Source organism: Botryllus schlosseri, chromosome 16, assembly GCF_051294905.1.
Source record: "Botryllus schlosseri isolate E-star chromosome 16, Bs_hap1, whole genome shotgun sequence".
Classification (NCBI taxonomy): Eukaryota; Metazoa; Chordata; class Ascidiacea; order Stolidobranchia; family Styelidae; genus Botryllus; species Botryllus schlosseri.
The window spans coordinates 16911724-16939096 of record NC_137251.1 but is presented as its reverse complement, the minus strand read 5'-3'; the positions used below and the strand labels follow the sequence as shown (position 1 = coordinate 16939096).

General features: G+C 39.3%; 4 protein-coding genes across 4 annotated transcripts in view; all 4 read left to right on the top strand.

The window, feature by feature from the left end:
* The first annotated feature begins 543 nt into the window (after positions 1–543).
* On the top strand, positions 544–5027 carry LOC145458720 (dihydroorotate dehydrogenase (quinone), mitochondrial-like). Its single transcript, XM_080337177.1, has one exon. It carries the CDS (start codon positions 2752–2754, stop codon positions 3904–3906), a length of 1155 nt encoding a protein of 384 aa, XP_080193303.1. The 5' UTR covers positions 544–2751; the 3' UTR covers positions 3907–5027.
* A 95-nt stretch (positions 5028–5122) lies between these two features.
* Positions 5123–15750, top strand: LOC145458719 (mitoguardin 2-like). The gene is made up of 14 exons (XM_080337176.1): positions 5123–5273; positions 5997–6103; positions 7021–7132; positions 7278–7351; positions 7631–7700; positions 7949–8053; positions 9703–9787; positions 10790–10904; positions 11486–11559; positions 11930–12109; positions 12619–12804; positions 13407–13541; positions 14020–14190; positions 15123–15750. Exons 1-14 carry the CDS (start codon positions 5125–5127, stop codon positions 15267–15269), a joined length of 1710 nt encoding a protein of 569 aa, XP_080193302.1. The 5' UTR covers positions 5123–5124; the 3' UTR covers positions 15270–15750.
* Positions 15751–16981: 1231 nt separating this feature from the next.
* Positions 16982–22364, top strand: LOC145459264 (enhancer of rudimentary homolog). Its single transcript, XM_080337922.1, has 2 exons — positions 16982–17194; positions 21312–22364. Exons 1-2 carry the CDS (start codon positions 17104–17106, stop codon positions 21527–21529), a joined length of 309 nt encoding a protein of 102 aa, XP_080194048.1. The 5' UTR covers positions 16982–17103; the 3' UTR covers positions 21530–22364.
* Positions 22365–22459: 95 nt separating this feature from the next.
* LOC145459226 (superkiller complex protein 2-like) overlaps positions 22460–27373 on the top strand; it is a 49349-nt gene continuing 44435 nt past the window's right edge. The window contains exons 1-6 of the mRNA XM_080337866.1: positions 22460–22588; positions 23412–23628; positions 24322–24394; positions 25513–25678; positions 26057–26125; positions 26636–26692. Of these exons, the coding sequence (XP_080193992.1) occupies positions 22582–22588; positions 23412–23628; positions 24322–24394; positions 25513–25678; positions 26057–26125; positions 26636–26692 (589 nt within the window). The 5' untranslated portion in view covers positions 22460–22581. The remainder of the gene's footprint in view (positions 22589–23411; positions 23629–24321; positions 24395–25512; positions 25679–26056; positions 26126–26635; positions 26693–27373) is intronic.

Here is a 27373-nt window from a genome sequence, read left to right as displayed (position 1 = left end):
GTCGCTTTCTTTTTCTATACTGTATTCTTTACTTTCATTCAGTGTGCATGCCTCCTCTTTACTACGCCTAGGCCAAGGTGGGTGTCCGATTCCATTGACAAATCCAAGTCGCTTCGACATCTTCCTGTCTATTCAGTGTATCGCATTTTTTGTGGTGTATTGAAGTGATAAAATTGCTAATAAACCAATGATGATGATGATGATGATGATGATTGATTGATATGGACCGGTCCCCAAAATTTGTGTTGAACAGTTGAACTAGTATGGTTGACTTTTCCGGCCTTTCCGCGTTTCAGACAGGTTATTCGCTGCTCCACACTTTCCGCTAATTTAGATTACTATTTTACCTATGGCCTAAATCATAGCAATTTACAACGTAGCTACGTTGTAAATTGCTATGCCTAAATATTCCGACATTTCCATAAAAAAGGTTGGAGCCAAATTTCCCGCGGTTTCCGCGTTTTATAGTTGCTCAGCGATATGCTATAAAGGTCAATGACCGAACGTTCCGCTCTCCGCATCTTTCGCAATTTCAGCGCTCTAGCTGTAGGGCTTTCCGTTGTTTCCACGTTTTCGTGTTTATTTTGCTCCTTTTTCGCGTTTTCAGCGTTTTTGGGACACCCCGCAATCGTGTAACATTGTTAGCAGTGACTTCAATGAGATTTACGGCCCAAAAGTGCCGCACGAAATGTTGTGTTGTTGTGTTTCATATACTATATATATATACAGTATAATACCGGTATACAGAATACACGCATCTAAATCCTATTTCTGGTGTGCGTGTATATGCTAGTGTGTAGATATATATAATATGTATTGATATTGATATATAGGTCTAAACCTGTCCTCATTGATACTAAGAGCATCATCACCTAATGATAGGGTCACCATATTTTGGAAATCTGACACTTTTGAAAATTTTCAGATCTAGAATGCTGGAGGGCGGAGCCAAATCCGGAAAAATGGTATATTTTTTCCGATTTCGGGGTTGAATGACTAAAAAACTAAAATATAAGGTCAACTTTCCGACTCAACTCAGAAATATTGAATTTCTATCAGTTATTCTGTTGGTTGACTAAAAAAAAGTCAGTTATCTGGGTCAAGTCCCTAAAAGCCTGCCGAACCTTTAATTGAGTGCTGATTTATTATCTCAGTCCAATTTCCACGTAACAAACATTTCAAAAAAGAGGACGTATGGTAACCCTACCTAATGATACCGTGATCTTCAATCCAGTGTTGTGATGACTCGAGTCACCTTTTTCATATGACTTGACTTGACTCAAGTCACTTTGGCAATATGACTTGACTCGACTTGACTTGGCGCTTCAGAAATGTGGATTGATTCGTGACTCGGAGCAAAATTCACGAGTCAATTTCGAGTCATCAAGTAAACGTAGTCGATTAAATCTCTGCATCTTGTGTATGCTCGGATTGTTCGCGATACGCCGGTGTCACTTGTGAAAGCAACCAGTCATTCACTGATAGTACGTTTCACTGATCCTCCATTGTTATATCACAAACAAATTGACGGCAAACGAAATGATCACAGCTTACGTTGTCGTAGTAATAGTAGATTAATCTAATAGTAACATATCTCTGTTTCTTAGACGGCTCAGTGGCCAGTGCTAACATTGCGCATAGCGCTCACATTTACCAATCCTCTTGTATGATTTAAATCGAACGAATATAGTTTATGCGTTTATATTCTCACGGATGTGTGGATGGTTGGGTATAGTGTATTGTACGATATCAATTTGTTCCAACTTTTCGAGGCTTCGTATTCCATCCTCAATTTTGGATGATAATAACAGACTATATATAACATGCAGCTATACAGTTATTCACGTATTTTATTAGCAGTTTTACGTGTGCGTGAGTGGTACAACGCCTTTTTGCATTTATTTAACTTCATAGGTCTATTCGTTATTTGATTCAAGATAAATGGCCAATTAATCTGTCCTTCATGCGGCGAGCAAAATGTCATGACTTTGAATCATCACTCATACTTCGAATATTCACAATGACTTGAATTGTGACTTGACTCGTGACTTGACTTGACTTGACTCAAGTCACCTCCAAAAAAACGAGTGACTTGACTTGACTCGAGTCACCTTCGAAAATCAATTGACTTGACTTGCCTCAAAATGTGCAATGACTCGAGATGACTCGCGACTCGAAGGTAGTGACTTGATCCCAACACTGCATCAATCATCAAAAATGATTCAACAAAAATTTAGGGTCTGCTGTAGGCCTACTGTATATGTAGGGCATGTCATGTGTTATAGTTAGCGAATTCCAGTTTCATTTCACTGTATAGAGTGGCTGTTGAGAATGCGCTAAGGATGGCGTCGTTTTGATTCACAACATGTTTGATCTATCTCGCAGAGGATCTTTTTTCATTCGATATTCATCTCCATAGGTTTTTGATGTCACAATGCTCTTAAGCTTTCGAATTGCATGTGCAACAGTACAAGAAATTTGACTTGTTAGTGATCTGCAATCAATGAATAAAGGAAGGTATTTCACGTGACAGAGACTATAACAGTTTTTCATTTTGAAGGCGAGATCGGTTCCTGTTTGGATATAGCATCCGTCATCTTTTATAGACCAATCGACTCCTACCACCTACCAGAGTTACAACAATGTCATGTGCGACATGAAGTGTGAAATAACTTATTCCTATATAGCCTATGGTCACAAGCTTATAATTTCTATTTTCAAGACACATCATCTACTGCCAAAAACCCAACTATGAATAACATAGGAAGAGCTGTTGGGTTGGTTGTAGGCGGAGCAGTGAGTTTTGCTGTGTTCGAGACTGCACGGGGCGAGCCAAAATTTTATTCCAACATTCTGATGCCCACTCTCCAAAAGATCATATCGGCAGAAACCGCCCATAATCTTGCTGTCAAAGCTATGAAGTATGCGCCCGTTAAGAAATGCAACAACTTGGACGTACTACGAACGAAAGTTTGGGGGAAAGATTTCAGTAATCCTGTAGGAATCGCTGCGGGATTTGATAAGCATGCGGAAGCCATGACGGGATTATCAAGGATTGGCTTTGGATTTATTGAAATTGGATCTGTAACCCCGTTACCACAAGATGGTAATGATAAGCCAAGAGTATTTCGATTATCTGAAGATGAAGCGGTCATAAATAGATATGGATTTAACAGCGTCGGACATGAAGTAGTTGCTTCAAGATTAAAAACTTGGAGAGACTATGATAAAAACACGATACTCGGAGTTAATTTGGGCAAAAATAAAACTTCACCGGATCACAAAGGCGATTATGTGTCGGGAATCAGAAATCTTGGCGAATTCGCAGATTATATTGTTATAAATGTGTCGAGCCCGAATACGCCTGGCTTGAGGAAGTTACAAGGCGAAACTTTCCTGAGAGACCTTCTGTATGATATCAAATGTGCTAAAGACGAGGAGAAATTTCCACGAAATCCGATTTTGCTTGTGAAGATAGCACCTGATCTGGATGATAAAGATCTTAATGATATCGCCAATGTCATCACAGACAAGACTTATGGCGTTGATGGATTGATCATCAGCAATACCACGATTAGCCGACCTGATCATTTAGTAAACCACAATAAGAATGAAACGGGAGGTTTAAGTGGGAAACCGGTGAAAAATATGTCCACATCGTTAGTGCGAAAAATGTATTCTTTAACCAAAGGAAACATTCCTATTGTTGGTGTGGGAGGAATAGCATCTGGGGCAGATGCATATGAGAAGATCAAGGCTGGCGCTTCGTTGGTGCAATTTTATACATCACTCATCTATAACGGTCCACCGATTGTATCGACTATCAAATCTGAACTTGCCGAACTATTGGAAAAAGATGGCTACTCTTGCGTTAATGAAGCAATTGGTGCGGACCACTTGAAGTGAAATTGTGGTGGCTTTGCATCCAGAATTGTGGTGAGAAATACCGATGGGTCATCGTCTTCAAAAGTCAAGATTTGTTGAGAATGAGTATGCTATGCACTGTACAGTTGTTCACGTTACTTGGAGAAAATTCACCATTAAGCTGACAACTTGATATGTTCCAAGAGCGCCTGATGTTGTTTTTTACTTTTGTGGAGACTGCCACAAGGTATTGTCAGATTTATAAAGGGATACACTAAAATTGGTGTATCTTGGTACTGTTCAAATTTTTGTAACCCAAATATGGACATCATTTTTGTCCTTTGAAACAGCACTCAATGATTTCATTGTTTAAAGCAGGGGTTCCCAACCGTTTTTACACCTTGGCCCCCGTTTGAACATTTTGCAAAATCTATGGCCCCCCTATTTTTTCAACCTTTTTGGTAAAATTAAGAACTGTTATTGTAATTAAAGAAACTGGTTTGTACAGTAACCTGCTGTTCGAATGATAAATTGATCAAGTTACAACACACAATAAGCATGATATGATGTCTTGATTGCTAACTGCGCTGCTTTGTCATAAAAAGTAACATCATTGAAAAGCCATATTCACAACAATATGTTGATGGCAAAGGCAACAGCAGTAGCATGAGTAGTTTTCAAATATTAAAAAATAATATATCTTAAAGTAAAACGTGTGAAGAAAACTCAAGATCGTCAAGTAGCTTATCTGTGTCCTGGTATTAATCGTTGAATTTTTATTCATTTATTTTGTCATACTCGAGTGGACATAGAGATGATATCATTCATTCACGGCCCTTCTGAAAAAGGCTCATGACCCTCAAGTTGGGAACCCCTGGTGTAAAGGGTACAGAAAGTTACATGTTACATCTATATACCCTCTCCAAGCATTCCACTTCATCTGTATCTGTGTCAGAACATTCTGTAAGAGATATTCGTTTTGTGTACATCCACTATAGTATCTTCCTACATCGAACAGAAAATGCCACCTGTCTAAGCATACTGCAATGGTTGTGCAGTACGATATTGTTAAAGAAATATACATTATGCTGCCTGTTTCAACTACACTGCCTTGCCAGCAATATCATAGAAAAGTCATTTTATCAATTGTTCAAAATTTCAGATATTGCTAGTAATATTTACGGGTACGGAATATAGAGCAGGTATGATCAGATCTCCTGATCATCTATTTCATGGACGGGCAAATTTTATCAATTCGCCATGCTTAGTGTAGTTGTAAAGGTAGCGCACCTTTGTGGTCAGCTGTCGTCATGGCTTCCCAGGCGAAATACCACCAAACGGAGTCTGCTGATGGTTGCATCGGTTGGGAGCGTCTTCGTTTTATTCGTGACTGCAATTTACATGCGAAGGTAAGCAATTATTATGCCACAATTATTATGCCGAAACAAGCACCTTGTCATCCGTTAAAAGCTGTGCTTCACGTTATGCAATTACTGCACTTCTGATTGAATACCTAAGTTCTTAGCGTAATTTACACCAAATTCTGAACACAATCAGGCAAGGCAGACTGAAATTACAATGTTTTGCGATATAAAATTGAATAATTTATTCATATTGAAATTAACCCGATTATTTTAGGCTGACACTCAACAAGGATAATCGTCAGCAACTGGCATAGAATCAAGAACTCTGTATGTCGACAGTTGTATGTCATGTTCGGTCATACTATATTACTATTAAAAATATACAATCTTATTTTCAAATCTCTAGGCTACTATTCATTGACGATTACCCCTGACAAGTGTCAAATGAAAGTATTTGGGTTTATTTCAATATGAATATGGTATTCAATTGTATGTTGAAGTTATGTACCTCCAAACACTCTGCAATGTTTTAGTATCGCGCAATACCGTCTTTAAAAATTCTGTTATTAAATGATATTTGTGGTATTTTGCTTTGTTGATATTCTTCAACACATTATCGTTATCCAATAGGTTGTTTTAATATCCAATTGAATAATATATTCATATTGAATTGAACCCGACACTCCTCCAGTGATTGTTAGGATTTCTATATTGCTCCATCTGTTATTGTTATTTTTCATGGAAACGATCAAACTGTTAAATATTCAGAAGGAGAAAAACTCGCCCACCCAAGGATGTAGCAAATGGTGCTTTGGAGGATTCTAACCACTCGAAACGTAAAAGAAGACCCAAACGTAACCGTCTTGATTTGCCAGGTGAGCGAGTTTTTAGGCTGATTGTGATCACAATGCGCAGGCACATGCACACATGCAACCTATAGAACCGTAGTTATTAGAGTAAAATTTAAAATATGTCACTGGCTAACCCATGAAATTGTTAAGTTACCAGTATCTAAAGAAAATGATATTTAAGAAATTTGGCTCCATTGTTGAATCATTAGATTGGAGTATGTGTGGTAGACTATCCTGGATATAATAAAAAATAGTATTTGCGGGGGGAAATTCAATCATTTAGCTATGTTACTCCAATAAATTCGCTTACGCGGGTTGGAATTGAGCCAAATTTGTTTTCTGTCCGTAATGTGCAGCTGTAAAACTGCTACTGCCTTCCAGAATTTGCTAAACCACACTAAAATCCTAAATGCTTAAAAGCTGTAAAATGTGGCTAATTATGAGAGAAATCTCATAACGCTGTGACCCAGAATGCATCTTGAAATCAGACTTGGTCAACTAAATAATTCTAGTTTTCTAATTAAACTAATTAGAATAAAACACCAGTATTCTAAATTCCAATCTAATTTTTTAAATGTATCTACACTGTAATTTTAACACTAATTTCATTTCTGTTCTTCATGAAATTGATACAGGAGAACTCAGGGATATCTAGAACTAGATATCCCTGAGGAGAACTGTATAGTGCGAAACGAGCCAAGATTGGTGGACAGATCTTAGGCATTCTCATGCTAAAGAGAATGAATTCTGATTTGATATCAACTGAACTTGATTGATTTTTGTTGTATTTCTTAATTCGGAATTCAATTTTATTTCCAAGTTTTTGCGAATTCAGTAACTCTAATCAATCTGGAAAGATGTTGGTAGATATTATCCTAATTCAAATCCAATTTCTCAAACATGAAATAGCCTACAGCTAGCATTTTTTTATGTGCTTCCAGTTGGCAGTTCTGTTACCCGCGATGAAAGAAGGCTTGTGTCGAGACACAAGAGAGACCATTCCATCATGTCTGAAACAAGTACTTTGTCATCTGTGAAAAGCTTTGCTTCACGGTATGCAATTACTGCACTTCTAAATGAATAACTTGGTTCTTAGCGTAATTTACAAATGTGTATGTGAATTATATGCTATGCTAGAAATATTCATTATCCACGTTGTTGTTCGGTCACCCTTGGTGAATCAAGACTGATTTTTCAGCCAAAGTGGGAAGAACGGTATCATTAGTCCTGGTACAAAGCAGTATTTTGAAGCGGAGAAACTATATCAAAAAGGTACAAGACGAAATTTAAATCAGCCTTCAAGCAATTGGCTATGATATTTTAACCGACAGTAGCGTTATACTGAGAAGTCGTTGATGCTTTGCTTGATATGATATAATATCATTTCTAGTTCGGGAAATTCCAACTTGAGTACCTATACATCGATCTGCATTGTGTGAGAGTGAAGGCCAGTTTCAAGTCATATTAAGGTCATTGTTTAAATTCATGCGGGGCCTGGTTCAAAATGATTCTTTGATTCATTCCTGACCAAGGAAATGGATTCTTTTTCAGGTGTAAACGCAATTGAGACTGCACTGGAGCAGTGGGAGAAGGCTAGTATCGTTCTGGAATCTTCTGATATGTAAGTATTTGTGATGAGCGATAAGACGCCTATGTTATATCAAAACGAATTGATATGATGTGTTCCTCTAGAGTTCATTTGATCGTAATTATGTTTCATTGGAGCAAGATCATGTAGAATGGCTGTAATTATGTGATATTCAATTGTATACATGGAGAATTAGCCACTGAATTTCCCAAACAGCGATTCGTCGAAATAGTTTTCTATGAGTCCTAGCTTCCGTGTTAACAGTTCCTTCCCATTGTCAGGTCTTCGGATCATAGCGAGATGTTGTCGCCTCGCAAATCTAACCATTCCGAATCTGCGTCTTCACACCAAACGCCAATGTCAAAGATACAGTATCAGAGATACAGGTAGCCACAATGCTGCTTTGAAATATTGAACATATCTAGTTACTGTTTCATTGGTACAAGTATAATTGTACTGCTGGTACAAGTTACTAGATATATTGGAAGTATTCTTGAATTGGGTGTAGATAGTTATGGAAATGTCTGTCAAGTCTTATTACTCACTGGTCGGCTAGTCGCAGTATGAGGTTAACCGAGTCGCAAGGTTCTGAGTCTCGAGTCAATTTTACTTACTGTTTTGACTAAGTCAAGTTCAAGTCAGGGAGCAACAGTCCGATTCTTAGTGTCGGGACTCGAGTCCAAGTCAAAGAGTTCACTGTTCACTACGGAGATCAAGACGAGTTCAACTCACTTCTGTAAAACTCGTGTGTGATATTGAACACCTCACATCCCTAATATACCCATTTTCTCACACTTCACATGTTTTTTCACACAGTTGAAATTGGGTTTATGCGCCTATTCTTCAATACACAAATTAACTCAAGTTGAGTCGAGTCAAAGTCAATACATAAATTGACTTGAGCCGAGTCGAGTCAACATGAAATTACAAATTGAGTCTGACTCGAGTCATTACAACCCTGCTTACAGACTTACTACTAACTTACATGCTTGACATTGCTAACTTGTTTTGGCACAGTAATAAAATTTTCCGTACAGAAATCCATGATCTTTGATCTTGGTTAATTGGATTTTTCACGATCAGATTTTTTATGTACTATATCTGGAGTTCAATGCATTTCCACGCTGTTAACATGATGCTGAAAGTTTATCACTAACTATCTCCAAGCATTTACCGAAAACAATGTCAAAATTGAGTTTGAGAATACTCCAAATATTATCTTATTCAGCCTGGGTTGTACACAGTCTTACACGTGGCTGTCATGACGGTAACTTTTGATTTGTGAATCACTGGAACAGCTGTGATTAATGACTTGGGCCACAGGAAATGAATGAATTGATGTGTCCTCAGTAATGCTTTCAACTCGTATTTGGGATATCAGTAAACAAAGAGGCATATATGGTGTGCAGCAGTATTGTTTGACTAATGCGATTGTTGTTTAACATGCACTGATTGGTTTCATTGATTTTACTTCGCAGCTTTTTATTCTACTACAGTTGGGAATTGGATCAATAAGCTTTTTGGTACATTGAGTTGGTGCAGGTAGATAAATCTTCAAAAGTGCTCTGTATTGTCTGTGATGGATTAAAGTTGATGCTCTCCTGTAAGCGGGGTTGCCTCTGCTCTGAGATGTGAGTAAGATGGCTTGGTACAGGAGAGAAATTATTCAAAATGACCTCTGCTTGAACGGCTAAGTTGTTGAAAATAACACAACGTGGCCATGTGCAGAATTGCATAGCGATGGGTCATACACTGCAGCTGTAAATGTGTTAGAAGTTAGGATCAATCAGCAGGTATTTTTGCCTGCATCAGAAGGATGTCATTTTTTTATAACAAGTTAAGTGTAATACGATTGTTGGTATACAATGTTCTTTTCAATTCTCTCGTAGTTGCTGAGGAGTACCCCTGACGAGTGTCAGCTTAAAATATTTGTGTTTATTTCAATATGAATATACTTATATACCGTATACCGTTCAAAATTTTGATACCTTTTTGTATACCCTAGTTTATTATTTAAATATTTACTATCTTCAAGGTCAGAGTCGGAAGGATCACCAGCAAATCGGAATCCGCTGTCTGGAGCAGGGGATCATGACAATGCTCTTGCTTCTCTTGGGCAGGTTTGGATTTCAGTATTGATATTCGGCTCACGTCGCCGCAAATCAAGAACAGATCTAGTGCATGCTAGTCTTCTAGTTTGTTTGAGGGTCTTTGAGGTTAAATTTTGTGAGAATGTGTGAACAATATCATATCACAAAGCTTTTCAACATCTTTATTGCTTATAAATGCAACTGAATTTCCTCTTAATACAACTGCTTCTTTTTGGACTCGACCTTTGAACTGCTTCCATTCTTCTGCGCCAACCTCTTTCTGCTTTCACGCCAGACTCTCCTTCCTCTCACCTCAAAACTGTTTGCGATACTCGATCAAATTCAAGCGGTCTTGCGTCACACTGTTCATCTTGCCGACGAGAAGTCAAATCGGACACAACGTAAAGTCGTTGCCGCACGCAGACGACGCGTTGGTCGGCGTGTGTCTTGTAAAAGACAATTTCGTACGTTGGCAGCATTCAAAGGAATACCGAGAAAGGTGGTCGTCAACTCATATTCACCTTCTTCCCGATGACCTTTTCCAACCTCAATTCAACTTTACTAATCTGACATCGCACACCCAGTGCATCAGTGCTTGATTTCACTTTAAAAAATCAGTGCTTTGCTTGTAACTTTTTCCAGTATATTTTTGAGACAAAGTCCAGACGTTGAGTTGAGACAGAAACATGCTACTTCTGTAGCTTTCTAGAACAAAGCTAGCTTTCTATTATAAACGCTTATCAAATTATGGCAAAATTGGTTATTTTTGGTTCGTTAGGTGAAATAGCACTTGAGGTTGCAAGAACCTAAACTCATGAATAAAGTATTGCACTTGATATTTGGGATCATATATCCAGACCACTTTTTGAAAATCAATGTATTTTATTTTTCACTTCACCCTACTGTATCAGTGCTGCCACTCAGTGAGAATCAACAGCTAGTTTGCGGTAAACAAGCCTGCTCCATTTGAAATAGTTTTGTCGCCGGGATAGGCGTACCTTGTGATAGTTTCCATTGTTTTTGTTTCTTCAGACACGATCCTTTTCCGTTCACGAAATCGAGGACAAACTGCAGCTGTTCATGAGAAAGGCCGAGAGGCTTCAAGAAAAATTCGAGGGAGTTCTGTACAGCAGCGGATCGGAAGAAGGCAAGTAACGGTGAAGTGATAAATCTGGCTGCAGCTCCCAGACATGTACAAGCAATCAAGTTCATGGTGGTCAACTAACTGCCGTTTCTTTGAGTAGTTCTAGTTGTGGATTTTGAAAAATCAGTAGTTCTCGTCCTAGTTGCGCATTCAAAAAAAAATTAGTTGCGAACAACTGGAAATCACGTGTCATCATGTGGTGTGAATCGTGACACCGGTGTTCTGTTGCGTGATGCTCGTGCAACCATCGCTAGCTCAGAGTCATGGCTGCTAACAGTGGTGTGGCCAGGTGTTTTTTGTGAGTCAAAACCCCTCCCGTTTCAAACTAGGAGTTGCTTCGAAAATGAATCTAATTAATTGTGTTTTAGTTAGTTACAGATTTTTCAAAGTCGTTAGTTCTAGTTCTGGTTGCGAGTTTTGAAAACTGAGCAGCTCAGTTACAGATTTTGAAAAGCCAGCAGTTTGTGTACAAGTCTGGCTGCACCTGAATTTCAGATAACCCAAGCCAGCAAATGTGTTCAGTAGAGACTACGTGTTGGATTGCCAACCAGTATGATTTTAGTTACCTCGATCGCTTTTTACAGGGTCAGATACGGATGTCACTGTGACGGGCTTCGATGCGGACTCTGACACGGCATCGTTTGTGTCGGCCCAAGACGTGAGTATCGTTTATTCGTTTTTTGATCGGTCGACTTTTATCAAAATACGCCAACCAAGGCTGTGCCTAAAGAAGGAGTTCGTGTACTATCTAAAAATAGTACGCCCCGATTATTCAAAATTTCATGCCGGTGACGTCATATTTCGTGATCCGATTGTTGATTTACAATGTTCTTTCCGATTCTCTAGTAATTGCTGATGATTACCCCTGGCGAGTGTCAGCCAAAAATATTCGGGTTCATTTAATATGAATTTCTTACTCAATTGTATATTGAAGTGCTAGAGCAATTCCTTGAGCTTGGTTTTAATCGCACCAGTCGCAATAATTTTCATGTTCCCTCGTCTTCTATTTATTTCTTGCATTGTTTCAGATGTGGGAAACGTTAACTGCAGACGATGTCCCGCGTGAGGGAATGAAACTCTATGAGGAAGCTCTCTTAGCAGTCGAATCAGGAAAGGTGCGCTGCCGCAAATTGCGCACCGACATGCTCGAGTGCTTTTCCGATCAGGAATTTTTAGCCAAACTTCACTGTGTTCGTCAAGCAGTCGACGTGAGTATATCATGCTAGATTCGTACCCTTTTGAATGCTTTGTCAGCTTGAACGAGGACGCATTGCCCGTTCATATCAGTTGATTCACCCTCGATGGAAGGCTATTGCCATTGCCGAAGCCATTTCAGCTAGTGAGAAATTGCTTTTGGCCGGGCAGTTAATCATTTATGGAAAAGCTAACAACGCTAATTATAGGCTAAATCCACAAAATGCAATGCTTTGATGGGCCGGCGCGCCCCTATATGGGTTCATTGTCTGTTGTTACCGCATGAATCGTCATGGTTTCACCATAATCATTGATCTTGTGTTAAATTGAACGAAGTACTGATTGTTGTGTCCGAATTAACCGGACTTTGTGAATTGCATTTTTTACTTCTGTTCCGTTCCCGAGCATTTTGGCTAAAAAGAAGCGTCTGTCTGGGTTATCCGGTGTACGAATTAAGCGGATTCGACTATACATAGATTGCTGTGCTCGCATATTTCCGAACGTCACATTTATCATGTTTCAGGTGATGCTGCAAGACGCCGCCGTACGGCAATGGCTGATCGAAAACGGTCGGTCGATGATGGAATCTTTGTTGCGTTCGACAAATCGAAGCACGTCGCACTTTACCCATTCTTTCAACACACTAGTGAATTACGCGAGCGACCCTGCCAACTTAGACGCAATAGAAGATGAACTCAAGTATAGAAAGGTAAAGGGTCACCAGTAGGTGGTCAGTAGGGCTGGACTTAATCGGGTAGCTGAATGAATTGTACGCTTTGAGTCGAATATTTGACTATCATTAGTACCTAAATAGTACGGAAACCATAATTCTTGTTGGTAAATCAACTGTTAGAGGCAACAAGCGTAACATTTCAGTGCTCGAAATTATTATTATAATCATTTTAATAGTATATTCATATTGAAATAAACCCGAATATTTTCGGCTGACACTCGTCAGGGGTAATCGTCAGCAACTAGTAGAGAATTGGAAAGAACATTGTATATCAACAATCGTATCACAAAATATGACGTCACCAGCATGAAATTTAAAACGAGAGAGCGTTCAATGTGCTATTTTCAGGTGGTACAGTACATTGTACGCTCTCTCGTTTGGTATTTCATGCTCGTGACGTCATATTTTGTGATACGATTGTTGATATACAATGTTCTTTCCGATTCTCTACTAGTTGCTGACGATTACCCCTGACGAGTGTCAGCCGAAAATATTCGGGTTTATTTCAATATGAATATACTATTCAATTGTACATTGAAGTTCTGTACCTCCAAGAAGCTCTTCAATTATCATTTTAGGTTGTTTCGATGACATTTTACGATGTCGTTCTCGATTTTATCATCATGGATTCTTTTGACGATCTCGAAAACCCGCCACGTCAACTTGTAGCCGTTCTGGGTAACCGATGGCTCACTAGCTCCATCAAAGAAACCGTGAGTAAAATTAGATCGGAGCGTTTGGTTGTTACCTGATACGTGTGTGGTGTGATCATTTTCAGAATACCAGCAACAAGATCACTAATTTCCAAGACTTTGACAACTCGATAATTGTAGTTGTTTAATTAGGCTAATTGAAGGCAAATGCTGGTAATATAGTGTTAATTTTGTTCGTCAAATGTTTCTATACTCTGATTTGAACTCTAATCTAATTTATGGTTTTCCTGAAAATGCCAAAGGAGAACTGCCTCGTGCGAAACGTGCCAAGCTTGGCGTACAGACATTTGATATGAACTGGACTTTTTTTTTGTTGTATTTCTTTCTAATATTGAATTTCAGTTATTTCCAAGATTTGCGATTTCAGTAATCCTAATTTTAATTTACATAGGAAACGCTGAAAATATACTAGCTGTCCATCTCTGTTTGTTTCTCCTATACTTGGTCTGTTTGTAAATCTCTGTTACTTTGTCACCAGGCATTGAACACCGCTGTCTGGTCGTTGCTCAAAGCCAAGTCTCGAATGCTGAGGTGTCAAGACGGGTTTATCGCTAAGTTCTACGCAATTTCCGAGACGATTAGTCCGGTTCTAGCGTGGGGCTTCCTGGGCACGGATGAGAAGCTGAAGTATGATTGCGAAAAATTTAAGGTGCGCGTTGTAGCCATTACTTCGATTTTGCCATATTTTTTGATTTACTTACTCTTCGCCGTCTGCATATGTCAGTTTGCGGCTATTGACAGTCAGTGACTTCTTTTCACAACTACTTCCTTACTCGAGTAGTTTTTAAAGTGAGCAATTATTACTTCTACTTGAAGCAGTTTTGGGGCTGGCTTTTAACAACCCATGGCTGACGTTGTATTCAAAGCGAGCAGATTCTATTTCTACTTGAAGTAATTTTGGGGCTGCTTCTACAGCACTACTTCTAATTGAGTAGCTCTCTGGCTGTAGTGCTGATATCGATCGGTCGAAAATATTGTAAGAATGTTATATCTCCTGTGACGTATCCCAGAGATGTCCACTGTCCAGTTATTCAGGTGCAGATACTCGATCTGCTTGTTTGAAATTTACACACAAACTAATGTACAGCCCAGTTATATAGTCAAAAATCTATTGATTTAAATTTAAATTTTTTTGTTTGTCTTGACCTCCAGTGAACCCCTGGTTAAGAATCACTGTTTTAGAATAAGTTAGCATCAGCTTTATCAGTGAAATTGTGATAAGAGCTTCGTGAAATAGACATCAAAGCTACTGCTGAGTATATTTTTGAAGATCGTCCATATTTGTAGCATCATTAGTCAGATTGCGTTTGCCATGTGATGCAACATAAGTACACACTTGTGATTAACTGCTAAAAGGTATATGACGCCTCCACCAAATCTACCTTTTAGAACTACTTACTTGAGTACTTCATGGACATTTAATTTCTACTTGAATTTGAATTCATTTTGATATATATTGGAAATGGTATCTCTACTCGTAATTGAGTAGCAATTTACAATGTTGCTTTCACATAGTCATACTGCCCCATTCGCTGATTTTTGTTGCTATTTCATCTCACTAAAAATTCTGTCTTTTCACAGTTTGAAGTTCTGTCGTTTCTGAGAGGATTGTTTAGCTTCGAACGCATCCGGTATTCGACGGTGGAGCAGATGTCTGTCGATATATCGAGTCTCATGAAGGAAAAAGTTCAGCGCGTTCTAGACCATTTTGAAATGAGTTGCAGTTAACAGTTTATGATAATTAGGGCTGGGAAAAATCGAACACTGTCAGCTTCGATGTATTTTAACATCAACTTATCAAAGGAGCAACTGTTTAATATTATATCCCGGCTTATATATTTCCTGAGGACCTGAGTTGATTTCAACAAATCTAAGCAATTTTGACTTTTTGTAGATGTCATGACACAGCTAATCACTGTCCCATTCCTGCTAACCAGTGTAACAAGCATTGCAAAGACTTGTAAGCCTTGTTTGTGAACATGTTGCAAAGGAAATGATTTCTGTTCTAGAACAAATTGACAGTAATCAGCTCTTGAAGCTACTACTGTAACATATTGCGATCATTTAACGCAGCGCTAACCATATTGTTGCGTGGTGGGCACTACACTACCTTTGTATTTATTGAATCCTGTAATGAATTCACTTTTATTCGATTAGCATGGTACGCTTTCAACTTTCTCATTTCTAATATACTGAAATTGCGACTACATGATTGCTTGCAGTTTTGTTTCTGTATGAATACCAGGGCTATTTTACTGCCAGAACTTCTTTGATTGTCTGTGGTTTCTGCCACCAGCTAAGATGTTCATGGTGTGACCGTTTAGGGCATCTGACGATATTTGAAGGATGTGAGCGAACAGCATTATGGCCTGAACCTTGGTAGAAAGTATCAATGGTTACATCATCGATACACATTGGATTTGAAGTGTGATCATAAGGGACCTATCGTTAAGTGCTGTTGAAAGGGACATGAACGAATCATTGCAATGCAATTCACTAATTAGACTCACGATAGAAAAAAAGCGTCAATCAGTTTTCTCCTTTCGAAATCGGCTCGATACGGATACTGTGGCACGCAACAAGACTTCATGAAAAGTTACCTCGCTGTAAGCCAGCAAATGATTTCAATCTCCAACACCTTGTCCTCTCTTCACCTGGTTACCTGCGGTGTACCCAAAGGCACCAACGCCAGTCCTTTTCAATTAATATGTCAATGAAATAATTGAAACTTCTTCATTGAGAATCACGCTGTTCAAAGCTACTTTATGGCACTGTGGTGCTATGAATAAGAACGCACTTTGGCCGCAGCAAAAACTACATTGGTATCCGTATCATTGGTCATAAGGCCTGAAACATACAGGATATTGTGAAACTAGAAATTGCCAACTTTCTGTTATCTACTGGACTTCTGCTACTTTTCATTCAGTCATTCATTCATGTTATTTGATAAATATACAATGGGTAGGACAATATTGGTGCTTGATTGAAGGACAAGTCCAGATCAGAACCCTTTTCGAACTTTTCATTGTATCGCAATCTGTTGGTGTTTTGTAATCAGTAAATTATTGATAAACTGAACTGAACTGAGCAATCGAATCGAAACAAGGATAAATTTCAAATTGGCATGATAATATACATGTCTAGAGAAGGAGTAAACACAGAATACTTTAATTATCTATGTTTGACGTGTTCAGTGTTCAATTGTTCATGTCTATAGAATGTAGCAGACTTTGAGTTGATATCATATCGTGTCCAATTCCATATTAAGGCCTTCAACTGTCTATGTTTATAGAAGGTAGCAGAATTGAGATTTTATCAAGTCGTGTCCGATTCCTAACCCATAGTGAATCTAAAATGGGCAAAGGATGTACTGAATCCGAAAATGTTACATATTTGAATTCAATGGTCTCGGTTTCAATAACGACACGCTCGAGTGACGCGACTGGCCTGTCGCCACATGAAATTCGATTCAGGAACCCGTATCGCTCAACTCAACTCAACTGTGTACGCTGGGTTTAAGTAGCCTTTTATTTGAAGCGGATCGAAGATAACTGTGAAGAGCATGTCTCATACCATTCTACTAGTGCAACCCACGAAAAAGCCAGAGGGGCGTACGTACTCTGACTATGAATCCGTCAACGAATGCGTTGAAGGTACGTTCCGTTATAGCCTGCGGCGGCTACGCCTATATACATTATACATGTCCCTGTCGGAGCTGGGCAACTAGAAAATTTTCTACTTTTCCTAATTGCATTAGAATTACACCTAAACCGTTTTCTCAGAATTAGAACTACTGAATTCGCAAAAACTTGGAAATTGAATTGGATTCCGAATTGGAAGGAAACAGTTCATATCAAAATCAAGGTTCATTCTCATAACCGTGATTGCGTGAGAATGGCGAATGTCTATCCTCCAAGTTCCGCTTGTCTCCTATACAGTTCTCCTGCTGATTTTTAGTCTGATTAGAAATTGTGTTTTTTATTCGGACACGAGTTGTGTATGACAGAATAGAAGGGCCGAGTTGAAATTTCTAGCGACCTAGCGTGATATATTTGAAGTACCAAGGCGGTTCTCAACATGATTACCAGTGAACTCGGCACTTGGTGAATTCGACCATTGGTGAACTCGGCCCTCGGGAAATTTTGTAATAATAATGCATTAAATATATGTATCAGATAAAGAAGAATCGCGTGCCGTGGTAGATCGCGTAGCGTTACCGGTCACCATGATTGGTTACTTACTGGAATGCTTGCCGGTGAACTCGGCACTAATCTTGAGATACCCCAACCCACCTCCAATCCCCCTTTTCCCCAACCGTAATATCCCTCTCTCACAACCCTAATATACCCCTATCCCCAACCCTAATCTTGGGATACCCTACCCCAACTTTGACCCTAACCCACCTCCAATCCCCCTTTCTCTAACCCTAACTCCCAACCCCGCCTCTCCCAACCCTAATCTTGGATACCCTAACCCACCTCCAATCCCCCTTTCCTCCAACCTAATATCCCCCCTCCCTAATCTTGGGATACCCTAACCAATCTCCCTTCCCCAAACCCTAATATCCCTATTTCCCCCAAAACTAACACCCCCTTCCCAACCCTAATATCCACCTTTCCCCAACCCTATCATCCAATCCCCCGTTCTCTAACCCTAATATCCCCTATCCCCCAACCCTAATCTCCCCCAACTCCCAACCCTAATCTTGGGATACCCTAACCCACCTCCAATCCCCCTTTCCCCCAACCTAATATCCCCCCTTCCCTAATCTTGGGATACCCTAACCCACCTCCAATCTCCCTTCCTCAAACCTTAATATCCCCCTTTCCCCCAACCCTGATATCCCTCTTCCCCAAAAACTAACACCCCCTTCCCAACCCTAATATCCCCCTTTCCCCAACCCTAATACCCCCACCCCAACCCTAATATCCGTCTCTCCAAAGGCACAAAAAACAATATATTTTGACGTTTATAAATTTTTGTTAGTGTTCGTGGGAAACATTTATTGGTGATCCTTTAAAACTTCGTTATTACATAAAACACAGAGATCCATCTTCTCAAAAGTCGTACGTCCGTCCCTCGCCAAGTCAAATCAACACTGAGCCGACCACGCGTGGTCGATATGTGAACGTCGCGTTATCTCCCGCGCTTGCGCAATCCGTGATCACATGATCTACGCATGCCCTGACCTCCTTACAAGATTGACGAATCACTTGATAATGCTATTGTAAGTTTAATAATTCATATTAATAGCTGTTAATACACTTTAAATTCATATTCATAGTTGTTAATACACTTTATTACAAAATTTCCCGACGGCCGAATTCACCAATGGCCGAGTTTGTCCGGCCGAATTCACCAAGTGCCGAGTTCACTGGCAACCCTCCACATCACACCTGTGTGTAGTCAGTAGGACCTTTGCTTTAGTGTGCACGAGACACTGATTCCATAGGCCTATTGGCAAAAGGGCTTCTTGCGTGGAATAAATGAGTAATTGAATGGAAAATTGTCTGATCTGAGGATCGAGCTGAGCATCTGACAATTATCTTATCTTACATTGCCACCAATTCCACACTGGGAACCAACTGAATCATCTATAGTTGTCCAAGTGTGATACCTATACAGTAACATGAAGGTAGGCCTGCATTTACCTATAGCCCAAAAGAGTAAAGTAAATATATCATTTTGAATCGCCGAGTAAATAAGATAGGCTACCGGCAATGAATACATCATTTATAAAAAATAATGACAGCGGTTGCCACGAAAGATCAATGATCTGCATCAAAATTTGGCTTTTACTCCTGGCAATCTTGGAGAACATGTTGCGCCTTTTAGCAGATCTTTGATTTTCTCATTGCAAGTTCATTCAAAATCAGCTCCATGTGACTCGGTACTGATTTTGAAATTCACATTAGTATTGTAATGGTCACTTGAGCCACTGTATTGCCCTAACTTAAGTTCAACATCACCACTGTTACAAACAATCATGCACAACAATACAATGTGGTATTGATGCCACATACCGATTGTTTTCCGTTAGTCCTGACATGCTTAATGTTGCACTGGTTTACGAGTAAGAGATGAGATTTCTGATGTATGGGAGTATACCAAAGCATGTGTGTCTGATGGGGCGGGTATTTCAATCGGTAGTAACCAAGAGTGGGATTGGTGGCAACGTCACGCGCAACGTTCTGTTTAATTACTTGATTATTCTGTTCAAGAAGCCCTTCTGTAAAGCGCAACTTATTGCCCCGAAAACAACCACCGTTTCAAGCTGGTATAATAACGCACTCATCAAAACCGTGAATGTTATTTGGCTTTGCGTTGATTCTTATTGTGTTTCAAGTCATTGGCACTGAATTCTAGCTAACAGCACTTATTTTTACTCTAACTTTCCCGATAGCATATATAATAATAGGTTGATAACCACCGAAAATACTCTGATTTGCGAAGATCTTATGACACATTCGTTTTCATTATATATATTTTATGTTATCTTTCATTACTTTTTGAACTGATAAAATTCCAATAAATACTGACCGACTGATTGATGCGGATCATAATATAAAGCAGTGTCGTTGGAAATTCCGTTATATAACTTCGGCCTTCCTTAACCCTTTTAAAATCGGATTGCGTATACGCAATCGATCAACTTCATCTGGCCATATCTTTATTTGTCTATGTCCTAGAGGCTTCATTTTTGTTCGTAGGGAAAGCTAGCAATCTTCTGATTGATATGATACCTAATTCTAAGGTATAAGGCATTAGAATTTTCGAACACCGACGATCTTACATAAGGAGTTCGGCCCAAAATACGTCTGCAGAAAAAAGAGGTTATCACCTGAAATTTCCAGATATTTTCCGAGTGGGAAATCTTGTCAGACATTCTGCCAGAACATCAGAAGTCGACTTGTACGGTGTTCTGTGTAATTTTTCACCGTTTCAAACATCAAACCTTGTTCTTGGTAGTATTCTGAGGGGGTTTGCTAATTGTGGTCACGCTTCGGTGATTTTCAAGCACATAGTCAAGTTTCTGACCGAATATGAGTCATAAACTGGTTTACTGTGCCTGCAATTGGTTGGATATGACAGAAGAAAGTATACCACATTGTTTCATGCCATTAACTGGGCGGTAGGGCACCGATTCGGTATTGATATTGAACTTGACCATTATGACCACTCACTGACCACGCCCATATGTAAATTTTCCATGTATTTTAGATTTTTCGATATCTGACGAACCGCGCGGTTTACGGCCACAGTTGACGGCTTGTTCGAAACCAGGCAACGGTGGCTACGCACTGATGCATCATTTTTGACTCTCTGACGCCATCCTGGGGGGTCAGTCTTGAAAACTGAGAACGAAAGAGATTTTTTAGAGAAAAAATTTGTTTATTTAGTCTTATAAAAAAAACCTAGACATGTCTTGGGGTGTCAATCAAGAACGGAAATAGTAGAGGGATATAGTCCGCCCACTTTTAAACTGAAACAGCGCAGATTTAAGTCTTGCTGAGGTCACGGTATGAATTTGAAATGTGATGGTCAGTTTTGCGAAAACTGACCAGATTTCAAAAGGGTTGATATGGCAAGGCGTCAACTAGTCTTGGATATGCATCCATCGTATCTTTTCATTATATCGCAGTCTTGTGGTGATTTATATTGATAAAAATTTCAACAAATGACTATCTGATGTGGAACATATAAGGGAGTATCATATGGCATTTTATTTTTTGAAATGATATACTTTTAATCCTTAACTTCTTTTCTCAGGTGTGTGCAAAATCTACGAGGAGCACTTGAAGCGCACAAATCCGAGCAGTCCATCCATCACATACGACATCAGTCAGCTGTTTGACTTTATCGACAACCTCGCTGATCTGTGCTGCCTTGTTTTTCAAAAAAACACGCAGACCTACGCGCCTTACAACAAAGACTGGATCAAGGAGAAGATTTATATCCTGCTAAGGAAGCAGGCCGGAAAGAGTTAAAAAGGACAGATGATGCTGAACTGAAGAGAGTCGCCCATGCCGGTGTCTGACTATTTTACTCACGAACAGACCCCAGATTGATTGGGCTCTGAATATGATGATGCATAAAATCAATGTGGGACCATTCTCGCCAATTTATGCTTTGTGTCATGCATGTTATGTGTACTGTGTAGATTAGCCTACTGAGGACTGGTCGGGTCATGTAACCGCTCTCTCGTGTTATGGCGTTAGAAGTCAGTCTTCATTCATTTTCAAAGGTTCAGGGTTTCCGCGGCAGTGGCATATCGTCGCTGTGGAATCAAAGTAGGTTATGCCCATTTTACACATTCTGAGAAAATTAACTTTACGTAAAGTTTCCATTTCCTTTCTCGGTCTTATCTTGGCCATGGGTTAACTTTGAAACGATGTGACAAGCATCAGTCTAAGAAGCCGAAAAAATATGAAAATTTTATCGAAACTTGATTTTCTATCACTTTGAAAAAATGGTCGAAATCTACTTCAATACCACTGCGGTGATATGCGATCTAGTCAAATGAATGGCAATCTTGTGCTTTTGAGTATATTGTTGGTTATCGGCATATGAAAAATTGATGTGTGCCTGATATCTTGGGTACGGTATAGTGATCTTGTTCAATATTCAACAACCCGTGTATCTGTGCTTATTTTGGTTGGTCGGTTTTTAGCGGAAATGATGTGGCGAGTGACAGGCTACTCGTAAAGGCGTTTGAATCGAACATTGATGAGTTTGATGGTGTCATGTTTTAATAATGAATATCTTGGATCATTGATTTCTGTTAGTATGCTATTTTGGTAATAAAGCTCTGTTTCTTTATTACTTTGTGTCATGTTTCATGTGTATGGAAATGCCAGGGTTTTCTATTAGGTAGTTTTGTGTTTTGTCTTCGAGATGGTAGCATTACTGGCTCTTGAAACGTTGTGCTTGACTCTCCTGTGCTTATTCTACAGAATGTGGTGCTGTAGGGCTCTACTTATTAGCGTAATAAGCTAGGATGCAACTGGATGGTTATTGGACATAACTGAACGAAAGAGCGATGGCAGGTGAGAAATGTGAAGTAGTGACGTTTAGTGAAATAAGCTGAACTACGCTCTGCAATTGTCATTTTCATAATATTGCTTCAACATTGATTGTTGCATACACATATTTTAAGGGGTAGTTGCCTATTTATCTAATGTGCTAACTAGGGCTACATTGATAATAACATTTTCCCGCTCCAAGTGGCCATGTCTGTGCAATTCTTCTATATAGTGGTCAAGCTCTGTTATTCAGATATGGCTCGGTTTCCTATTTCGAGAGTATAGCCATCATAAAGTTGGAAAACTTACTCTCCCAAAGCTACCAGTATTCCTATTATGAACTAGTATCATTCTCCACATCGGTCAACATTAGGTTTTTCTGAACCAGATATATTTACTTGCGTAATTTGACTCATCCTGTGAAATTCCCTTGACCTATACTATGACATATTCATAGTTCTCGCCTTGATGTGCACAATATAGATCGGATTACTTGTACAACTATAGTTGACACAATGATCACCAGATCACATAGCCGCAGCTCCATCTCGCAATAACTATGGTCTAGCCTACCTATGCGTAATGTTTCTACCTTTGTATATTTGACATCGTAATTCTTTTTGAACTACATTTCCCTTGATGCGGCCGGTCAATCTTTTCTGTGTCATTTGTAGTTTGAATTACATGGCTGAAGTTCTTTTTTGCGATGATGCATAAAGTCCCCTAGCCTATCTCTCTCTTTCTCTGGAGTCATTCAAATTCGTCTGAAATTTGAAGCATTTTTAAACAATTAAGGTTGATATTGTAGTTTTTATGGCTTTCTACATTTCTACTATTCAATTTTCAGGTGAAAATTTGGAGTACAAATTCGCTCTGCTTGAAACTTCACCAGAAGGCCACATTGCAGCTGTCGACGATTTGAGAACCGGCGATTTTTTTCATCCCTTGACTCTTTTCCCTGCTGGTCTTCCGCCGGTATTCAAACCTCTCACAGAAGAAGTGGCTGAAAAGTTTTTGGAACATCCCGAACGTTTGGGGATTCATGATTTCCGAAAATCGCAAAGGTAGGATATGGACATTCTATGACTTTCCCAGTTTACGATTTGAAGTCAATTCATTCACATACAAGTTGTGTCACCTTTAATTTTTGAGAAAATTTCATTTATAAATGTGTCAGGCCTTAAAATGTTGGGCCTTTTCACTTTGCGAAGCAGCGCCTTCTGACGGGCTGGGGAAAATACTGATCTAGGATATAAATGACTCACCATGCTGCTTGAAATCAGCTGGAATATAGCTCTGCCACCTCTTTCGAGTAGGGCTGCTGAAAATCGAGTAGGCCTACCTGAGTGGTTCAATTTCGAATTGAGTATTGAACTTTGAGTATCACTGATTATTACGGTAACGGATGATGTAAAAAGTTTGAATATGTAGCCTACCTTTTATGTGACCACGAAAAAAAATGATATCAGTGCCACACCACATAACGATAATTTAGGAATTAAGTGTCGAAACTATAATTCTTGTTGATAATATCACTCTTCGTGGAAAGGGGAGTATAATTTAAGTTATAAATTCACTATGCTCAAATCATTACAATTAATACTCAAATCATTGTGATCAACCCTACTTTCGTATTTGAGAAGCCTGGCACACGCTCTATGGATCTAAATGTTTCGATGCAACATGTAGGCCGAATAGATATCACAATGATATATTTTGCACTGACTTATGTTTCTAACTATCATAATGATCTACAGATTCTGGGATGAAGAGGTTGATGTGGAATCATTGTACACTCTGAATGTGTGCCCCCTTAATACTTCTATTGAGGTAGGTAGGCCTACTGGGATTTATTTACATTTTTAACCACCTAGGTGGGCTTGATTTGGCTGGAAAAAATCCAATCACAACCCACCATCCGTTCCTAATATCTCTTTGAAAACTAGAATACCAGTCTCTGGATTGAGTCGTTGCAACGCACCCACCATTGAAGTGTAGGCCTATATGCTTACATCCACGATTGCTTCTAGTTTAAAGCCATGTTAGAGCGCTTGATTGACTAGAACTAGTCATCGGAAAGATCTCATTGTACTCTGGTGCTGTCAATCGAATTACCTTCAATCCACAATTAGAGAATACAAAGGCCTTTATAGACTATTGGTTCTAAAATGGGTGATTTCACCCCTTAAGTGTCAGTTAGCTCGTCAGCCCTCAAATTTACCAGACCACGACCTGACTTATCGACTCGCCTTCTAACACATGCCACCTCTTTTTGTCGCCTGACCTTCTATAGTATCTTCTTTTAATTTTCATTCAGTGCACAACTGTTTATGCCACCTTTTTCTATCACCTAGGCCAGGTGGGTGTCTGATTTTGAAGACTACTCCAAGTCGTTTCGACACCTTCCTATCTTTTCATTGTATCGCAGTCTTGTGGTGTGTTGAAATGATGAAGTTGTTCATAATAAATTGAATTGAAAATGGATGCGAAGAAGCTTTTATTTTCGGTTTCTCGCCAAGTTGAATTATTTTCGATCGATGGACCTTGACGTTAAAGCGATTCAATGATTGTTTCACGATGAACGTTTTCTGATGTGCCCGGCAATATCATGTATTTTGTCTCAATTGCTACATACCTCGTACTGTTAGCTTCATATTACAAGTATTTGGCCTACTCTGTGAGGTGGTTATGATTTTTGTATACCGGTACATCTACTAATATATTCAGTTTCTCGGGCAAAACTAGGCCTAAAATACATCCTTTTTTATAAGTTGGAAATTTCTACTTCTACTTGTACTCAAGTAGTGATTTATGGCGTTACTTTTAATTCTACTTGAGTGACTACTGACTACTATGGCCACCAGTGGTCGGGTCGTGGTCCGGCAATCTAGTTTTCGGTCCTGTAATTTTTACAAGCAACTCCTTAATCCAATTTATTTGTTTGAAAGGTTGAACGAAACCCGACCTCCGGAGAGCTTCTTGGTTTCTATGAAGAGCGAAACGATGCAACGGGGCAACATGGAACGGCAAAAAACTCGTGTTCGCTGCAACGCGCCCCTGGCCCACCGTCTGAAGCGACCCGGGGAAGTTCTACGAATTACCCTTTTTGGCCAGGTTTGTAGCTGCAGAATTATAGCCATACAGTTTTTTCCAGATTCGATTAGAATCAGAATTACTGAATTCACAAAAACTTACAAATTGAATTGAGTTTTGAATTAGAAAGAAATACAAGAAAAACTTAGTTCAGTTCATATAAAATCAAAGTTCATTGTCGTAAGCATGAGAATGGCAAATGTCTGCACACGAAGCTTGGCTCGTTTCCCACTATACAGTTCTGCTTTAGCAGACTAGTAAAATTAGAATATAAATTAGAGCATTGAAACATTTCTCCAAATACATCACCAACACTTCACTCTAATTAGACACCTAGAATTATCTGGTCCTTCAATTCTGGTCAGCGCATTAGCTCACCCATCTCTTCTGACCTATCAGGGGGCATGGAAGAAACGGCGGTGGAAAAGATTTTGGACAGCGACTCGATAAATATCAATTTTGAAGCAGGTATTGTGGAAATTGATTATAGATAGATTAACCTATATCTGTGAATGTGTATTGTGTAGGCTTTCTGCGAGGACCCGTTCAATATGTTGATGACAGTAGGCCTTCTTTATTTGAGAGCGATTTATCCTTTCTTATTGTATTGTTTCCTTACTCATGCTAACACACACTGACCATCTCTCAGTTCAAGTATATGGGTGTCATCTGCATGCACAGTAAGCATAATTTTGCCAATATCTGTACCCGATCCTTAGCAACCTAAACCAGTTTTTATTCTTTTTGCTGAATGATGGAAATTCAAATATCAAAGCATTGTTGTTTAATCGGTTGTTTCCATACGTAAGCCGCACCCCCATTCTCATAAGTGAAATTTACGTAAAATTGCATCTGATACATAGTAACTAAGGTAACCAAATTAAGTGCTAATGTATCCACCAATTTCCCCACTGAATTGCAGCTTTGCAGTATTAACATTAAGAGGATTGGGTAGTAGAAATATTATGTTTTCTCCAGATCTCCTGACTTGCCCTCCGGGATTTGAAAGCGGCGTCGAGTTTGGAAGAGTGGCTGGTGAGTTTCAGACTACATCATTTTTTATCTTAGTAGCAACGTATCATTACTAAAGAGCAAATTTTACTTCGAAAGAGTGATTTTGTCGGTTGATAGCTCGCAATTTGGCAATCTACTCCGTAATTTGAAAATAAAAGTTTGTTACAATTAATCCAATGTCTTTCAAGACCAAAGGTGGTTAGATACAAAGCCTCACATATAGGCTGTTCCCTCTCTACATTTCTCACCAAAGAGGTTGCATTCCGGCACTCATCAATTTCGACGGCACGGTCCATTTTGATATGATTGGGTAGCAGAGTTGGTTCATAGCAGTGCAACGCTTGCTTGAGTGCAACTTACCATACATTGTGGTTACTGAGAGGGAGCTGGTAATCTTTAGCACAGGAGCTACACTGCTTACTGGAATTCTTATTGCTTCATGCACACTGCACAACTGATATTCTTCACTTCCAAACACAAACTCCAGCCGTTGAAGCGTTTGAATGTTGATGGGATGCTAACTGCATTTGTCAGCAACATTGTTCACAAGTTGAAAGAATTTGTACCAATCAGGAAGACAAAATGTAATGTACCTTGCTTAATATTACTTTAATCGCTATTTAATCTTGATTGATAGTTTCAACTTCATACATCTTCCTCAACTTCTAGTATATACCATGAAGCCAAGGAAAATACCTGTGC

Coding starts and splice junctions, on each gene's coding strand:
- LOC145459264 (XM_080337922.1), top strand. CDS start 17,104: ATGTCTCATACCATTCTACTAGTGCAACCCACGAAAAAGCCAGAGGGG. Junction 17,195..21,311: donor CGTCAACGAATGCGTTGAAG/GTACGTTCCGTT, acceptor TTCTTTTCTCAG/GTGTGTGCAAAATCTACGAG.
- LOC145458719 (XM_080337176.1), top strand. CDS start 5,125: ATGCTTAGTGTAGTTGTAAAGGTAGCGCACCTTTGTGGTCAGCTGTCG. Junction 5,274..5,996: donor ACTGCAATTTACATGCGAAG/GTAAGCAATTAT, acceptor TTAAATATTCAG/AAGGAGAAAAACTCGCCCAC. Junction 8,054..9,702: donor ATACAGTATCAGAGATACAG/GTAGCCACAATG, acceptor ACTATCTTCAAG/GTCAGAGTCGGAAGGATCAC.
- LOC145458720 (XM_080337177.1), top strand. CDS start 2,752: ATGAATAACATAGGAAGAGCTGTTGGGTTGGTTGTAGGCGGAGCAGTG.